The sequence below is a fragment of the Adiantum capillus-veneris genome, chromosome 2, assembly GCF_014529385.1.
Source record: "Adiantum capillus-veneris isolate H3 chromosome 2, ASM1452938v2, whole genome shotgun sequence".
Taxonomy (NCBI): Eukaryota; Viridiplantae; Streptophyta; class Polypodiopsida; order Polypodiales; family Pteridaceae; genus Adiantum; species Adiantum capillus-veneris.
In genome coordinates this window covers 23,611,158-23,617,534 of record NC_140932.1, presented here as the reverse complement: position 1 = coordinate 23,617,534, position 6,377 = coordinate 23,611,158, and the positions used below count along the sequence as shown (strand labels likewise).

The following is a 6,377-nucleotide window of genomic DNA, read 5'->3' as shown; positions in this document are numbered from 1 at the left end:
AGCCACACACTTGTGATCTCTAAGTCGTGAGAACGAAATCTTGCAAAAATATGCTTGGACAAAATATTCTCTAATGAATTGACAGAGATATCTATCCCACATATAAACAATAATGCCCTCAAAACTTCTTGATTACAAGGAGACGATGTCCAAAATGTTGAGTCGATTGAACATTGGAAACCATTTATACAAAAAACAGTTTTATCATCAAGAGATAATCCCGCCATAATGCCTAGATACAAAAGGATATTCAACAGAATATAGGCTTACTACACGAGTGCAAGGCACATTAGATAGAAATCATCTCCCTATTCAGACTTAAAGCTTGTTACATACCCATGTGCATCAATTGAGAAATTCTCACTCTTTTCATTCCCACCAAGGAAGCTTTCAAACTCACTAGATCAGTTTCATACAAATGCAAAAAAGAAGAGGGTAAGCGAAGGACTTGGTCAACGATATTTCCGTGCAAGGTGACAGAAATGCCTTTGCCATCACGAGGAACCAGCTTTGCTTGAAGAGCAGGAACTTTCCATATTTCAACAACTTTGTTGCAAGCAAAACAATGAGGATTAGAGATTTGGCGATTGACCTGGGCAGATTTGCAAACTCCACATAAATACTCCAATCCAACGCTGTTGACATTAACAACCTCAAGGGAACCGAACACTTGAAATTACCATAAAGGGATCACACAATGCACAATGAATACAATGAACCTACCAAGAGGAACTCACCGTTTTTCCGAATCCCATACTTGCAATCTGCTTATCACGGATATCTTTGAAAACCAACTTCAATTGAGAGGGCAATGGCAGCAAGATAGTGTAGTCCACGACAGACAATGTGTTAGAGAATTGTTTGAAGACATTTATGTTGTGTGCCACACAATCATAAAATCCATTCTCTTTGACTTCATTGGATATGTTATAAAAATCAGCCTTTCGAGAAGGTACAAACAAAAGCTGCAGCAATAACAAACAATCAAAACACGATCAAGAACACTTAGAGCTGTGTATAGAAGCTTACCGTTGCTCTATCAACATTAGCAAGGCCATCAGCAACAATAAGCCTAGTGCCACTACGTCCATCACTTTTCGCCATGTTTTCCACCTTGATAACAGTAAATGCTATAGTAGGCACACCATCTTCAATTGAGGAAGTCCATGATGAAAGAAGATCTTTAATATTGTGCTCAGGAAAGAGAGTTAGCACAAAGTCGAATGAAGGAGCCTTCACAATAGATGTAGTTGCATCATCATAGAGAGCAAGTTGGCAAGTGCCTCCATCACTAGGATTCTTTTTCCTCACAACAGGGCCCTCAATACGTATAAAATCACCCACCGCGAATGAGTTGACAAACCGTTCAATATAATTTTCTGCCACAACAAAAGTGATAGTATGATGTGCAACCTTGCTCACAAGATCAGCCTTCAAAAATCTGTTGTAGTTTGCTTTTTGGATTTTATATGTGCCATATTTTGCAAGAACGTTGCCAATGAAGACAAAACGGAAGTTAATAGCATTAGCAAGCTCAGAAATAAGAAGCTCGGGCGTAGATTGGCTCAATGCCAATTGAGATTCAAAAGAGTCAACAATAGGCTTTGGCTCTTCTTTAATAGATGCTAAGCCCAACGAACGACTCACAACAACAGAGGGAGTAGCAATCCCGAAAATGTTAAGTGATGTCCGCCCTACATCACATGACACACAATACTATTATTACCGATTACAGATTGGTAAGCCATAGAAATTTAAACAAAGCTAACCTCTCACGCTGGCCATTCCCCTTGCAATACTAAGGGCTTTCTAAACAAATTTTGGAGATTTCTTTAACTTGGCCTTGGGACTAAGACTTTTAAACGTTGAGTTTGGAGAACCTACCAAGCTACTTGACGATCCAAGGCCCCCACTTTCAGACACAACTTCATGCAAGTTTTCAGTTCTAGGAGATGCGCTGAAAGTCTCAAAGTAATCATTGCTTCAGTTTGTAGTGAAAGCATCTATAATCAAGAGCAAATTCAAGATAGTTTTCAAGATAAGCAAGACAACAAGACTCTTAAGCACCAAAAGAGGAATGGAAATGCATAGGTGTATTACCATCCATATTCAAATCCATGGCGCCTTGGTATAGAGAGTGATGTTATGCTTTGATAATAGATGTGGCTATAAGGATTAAAAGACTGTACTATAGAGGACGTTAAACTCTCAACAAGAGCAATCTCACAATAAGAGGCTTGTAAAACGTGATAGTTCTTCAAAATACCTTTGGCTTTTATATACTAACAACTCAAAGAGTGAAACTTGATGGATAATCTTGAGCACTTCAAGAAAGATAGTTTAGAAGTTCCACTCAAAGGTTGGCAATAAATGCAGATTTTTACAATTGTTCCCATCTATCATTATATTATAGTGGATCACGACCTATACACTCCATCAAAAGAGAGAGAGAGAGAGAGAGAGAGAGAGAGAGAGAGAGAGAGAAGAGTGAGCTCTTTTAATTAACTCTACTTCGTTTTTTGCAATAGCATTCAAAGCTAGAAATAACTCAACTATTCAAACTAGAGAGAAGAGAGAAGGAAAGATAGGTGCATCCTAAATATTAGAGAGAGGAGAGAAGAAAAGTGCAAGGCTGCAAATGAGATGAAAACTACAACTAACTAAATTTAAAAATCTAAAAGATAAAAACAAATATGATCTTAAATCATCACATCAAAACGGATTTATTTTCTCACTTTACAATATTAACAATGAACCTTGAGACAATCATATTTAATAATGAGAGTTAAATCATTTTTTTACATTGAAATAATAACCTCACAACCATAAATTTTCAACGGCAAATCCCAAAACCCTAACCACATACTCAGCCAGTCCAAATAATCCATCAATAGGATTAAATCATGGACCAAAATTGCATCATAGAATGTGGAGCCAATCGTATTTAATTAAAAGTGTCTCGCCACACCCCAAAAACAATTATAGCAAAAAATAGCATGGAGTCCATCAACAACAATCAAACAAAGTTCGGGATATAATTAACTTCAAAACATTAGACAACATCAAACTTCATTGACACCAAAAAGTTGGCTACTATTATAGTATTCAAGTTATTTAGCACATAACATGGTGTGCTTGACCTCGACATACATTAAGCAACCCAATCTATCCAATCCCGCCAACGATTCCACACGACCCTGCAGAAACGCAAACTGTCAAACAACAAATCAACCGGTATAGAGCAAGATCAAACAAAATAACTCTTTAAAAAATATCCAAAATTAACCCAAAAAATCTATTTAAAACATACCAAAAATTAATACAGCAGAACGCCCCGATCCACCACAGACAGACGGAGAAGACGACAATGCAGCACGACAACACCGAAAACAGCAGCAAAACAGATCGGCGTCCAGTCCATCACACGCCGATGGAGGAGACGTCCTAGCAGAGCAGCAAAACCCCGATGCATAGAGCAGCACGGCACAGTACAGAACGGCCCAATCCACCACAAACCGACAAAGAGGACACCAATGCAGCACGACATAACCAGAAACAGTAGAAGCACCACAGATCGGCATCCAAGATCCGCCATAGATCGGCAAAGACGACGTCCAAATAGAGCAGCACGGCTCGAATCCACAGAGCAGCACGGCACCACAGGTTCAAGTGCCACATCAGATCGGCCAAGGAGACGAGAAAAAAGAGCATCACAACCCCGAGACACAGAGCAACACAGCACCAAGGCACGATCCCAATCCACCATAGACCAGCAAACCAAGAACACGAGGCACCCGTAGAGAAGCACAGCAGAGCACAAGCGCGGCCAAAATCCACCACAAATCGGCGAGCAGGACGACAAACCACAGCAATGCATGACTGCAGAGAGACAAGGCACTGAAACACGCCCACCAGCGCCATAGACCAGTGAAAAGAACCACGCCACACAAGCCAGCATGTTCTCAACAACCCCATGTAAGCAGGGTAGCACTTCAGGAGTAGAGCAGGACAACAGAGCACGAGCGCGGCCCAGAACCGCCACAGGCCGGCGAGCAGGGCGACAGGCCCCCATGCTGTCATGCGCGAACCACAGTACCACGGGAGCGGAACAGGACGACAGAGCAGGAGCACGGCCTAGAAGCGCCATAGGCCGGCGAACAGGACAATAGAGAGCACCAAGACAAGCAGCAGAGACACCCCATGTGCAACGCAAAACCACGACCAAGAACCGCCATTGACCAGACTTAGGGTACGCCTACCCTATTAAGGGGCTCATGAGCCCTAACCCTAAGGAGACCTCCACGAGGCTTGGCTCCAAAAGAGGGAAGAATGATAAGCAAGCCACTCATTATAAGGCCCTCCCACCAACCCCACTTTAAGACTGGCAGTTCTAGCTTGCACCCAACGTCCACCATTCGGAATCCAATGCACCCATCTTCTCAAGAACCACTCAAAACAACACGCTTTAATTTTTATTTTCCACACTTATTTATAAAACCCATCTCATATTTTTCCCTAAGAAAAAATGCAAGCCACCACTATGGCCTTAGCCCTTTGGGCAGGCCAAAAACTCTTAGGTTAATGATTGGCTCTTACTAGGTTATTGGCTCTTACTATTCGATTTACTCTAGCAAAAGTCTATTAATATGTCATTGAGATTCTGGCAAATCCAACCAAATTCTAAAGCAAAAGAGCTCATAATCTCTGTTCACGCACACCTACGTCCATCGTCTGGTCCTCCCCCCTAGACAGGTTTTGTGAACCTCTGTGTTTCATGCCTCTGCGTGCCTTGGCTTGCAATACGGACCTCAGGTGCAAGACACACACACACACACACACACACACACACACACACACACACACACACACAACAACAGAAGGAGCACGACTTTGCTGCCCTACTTGTTATCCCCTTTCCTTGAATGACCAAAAGATTTGCGTTTGCAGCTCATCCTCCTACCGTTTCTCCATACAGCTAGCTAAGGTCCGCAAGCAGTCTCTTGGATGAGGAGTTGACCATAGAGGTACCCCAGCTGCACCAAGCACAACACTCAAGCACGCGCGAACAGAGCTCCAAATTCACAAAAGTATTAATTTGATGGGTAGATGCTTCACCATGAAAAAAAAAGGAGGCCAACACGCTCCATCTTTCTCTTGCGCATCCCTGCCATATCTCATGGACACGATGCACATGGCAAGGCCAGAGTCTCTCTCTCTCTCTCTCTCTCTCTCTCTCTCTCTCTCTCTCTCTCTCTCTCTCTCTCTCTCTCTAGTTACCTATACTCTGGGAGCATAGTTGCCATGCCAATTGTAGCCCTCATCCCCCTTTCTCCCTCAGTAGTCTGTGAGTTTGTCCTCTACAGATAGGGCTACTCTCCAAGACAATGCAGTTGTCTTCCTTGATCTGCATAACCACCCACACAATGGGTGCTTGACGTGATCTACAAATGCAGGAAGCCCTACCACATTCTCTCTCTTTGAAGCCCATTATGGACAACACTACAAAAGGGGGGGGGGGGGGGGGGGGGGGGGGAGAGAGAGAGAGAGAGAGAGAGAGAGCAAGAATAGAAAAATACATTTTTCCTAACTAGTGAAAATAAGGGCTAACTTGGATTACTCCCGATTTTTAGGTCAAAATTTGAATATTTTGCCAATGAAGACACTAAAACTTGTGTAAATTTTCCGCCTTTTTAAAGGAAAGCTCAAAATCTAGTCTAGATTCTACAATTTCAGCTAGTTATAATACATTGGACCCCGGTTTTGTTCTAACCTTGAGAGAGAGTCTCACTTCTTTCTTTTAAGTGTCTATATACATCGAAGAGTTTCAAAAAAAATTCCATTCACTTTTGTATTTTGGAACGGCTTCACATCCCTTGTCACACTAGAGCGTTTACCCCACCCTCCTTTTGCAGATGGCCGTTAATGCTACTGTCACATTGGACTTGAAAACAAAAACTCTAAATTTTTCTTAGCGAATGGGAGTAGCCCAGGTGGTTAAACCTCTGGCTTAGACCTTAGCCTACATTCACGAGCACATGTGTAGTATAGAGAGAGAGAGAGAGAGAGAGAGAGAGAGAGAGAGAGGATCCATGTCTTGTGCGCTATGGTCAAAGAGAGAAGAGAATGCATTTGCAACAAGAGAGAAAGAGCGAGGAGATGTGAGAGGAGAGACAAAGAGCCTGCGGAATGTCTGTGCTCTGTATCTCTTGGAGTCAAAGTCTCATGAGTCATGTCTCTTGAATGATGATGTGAAGACAAAAATCGACACAGATAGATCATTGCTCTATTAGGATTCTAAGGTGGTTCTACATATGCTAGAGAGAGAGAGAGAGAGAGAGAGAATATAGAAGAAAACTATAAACATGGTCCCTAGGTGG

The 6,377-nt window shown here is 42.3% G+C and overlaps 1 protein-coding gene and 1 pseudogene across 1 annotated transcript; both read right to left on the bottom strand.

Moving 5' to 3' along the window:
* Nucleotides 1-207: 207 nt before the first annotated feature.
* Nucleotides 208-1,785, bottom strand: LOC147462513 (uncharacterized; annotated as a pseudogene).
* Nucleotides 1,786-3,165: 1,380 nt separating this feature from the next.
* On the bottom strand, nucleotides 3,166-4,147 carry LOC147462512 (uncharacterized). Its single transcript, XM_086526427.1, has 4 exons — nucleotides 3,543-4,147; nucleotides 3,427-3,444; nucleotides 3,311-3,348; nucleotides 3,166-3,197 (listed from the first exon to the last, which is right to left on the bottom strand). The coding sequence occupies exons 1-4, from the start codon at nucleotides 4,145-4,147 to the stop codon at nucleotides 3,166-3,168; spliced, it is 693 nt and encodes a 230-aa protein (XP_086382553.1).
* Nucleotides 4,148-6,377: the final 2,230 nt, after the last annotated feature.

What these genes read in the sequence shown, in the direction of transcription:
- LOC147462512 (XM_086526427.1), bottom strand. Translation starts at nt 4,147, where the DNA reads ATGGCGCTTCTAGGCCGTGCTCCTGCTCTGTCGTCCTGTTCCGCTCCC. An exon ending in TTCTGCTGTATTAATTTTTG is followed by an intron (nt 3,198 to 3,310) that starts GTATGTTTTAAA and finishes GCGTTTCTGCAG; the next exon opens with GGTCGTGTGGAATCGTTGGC.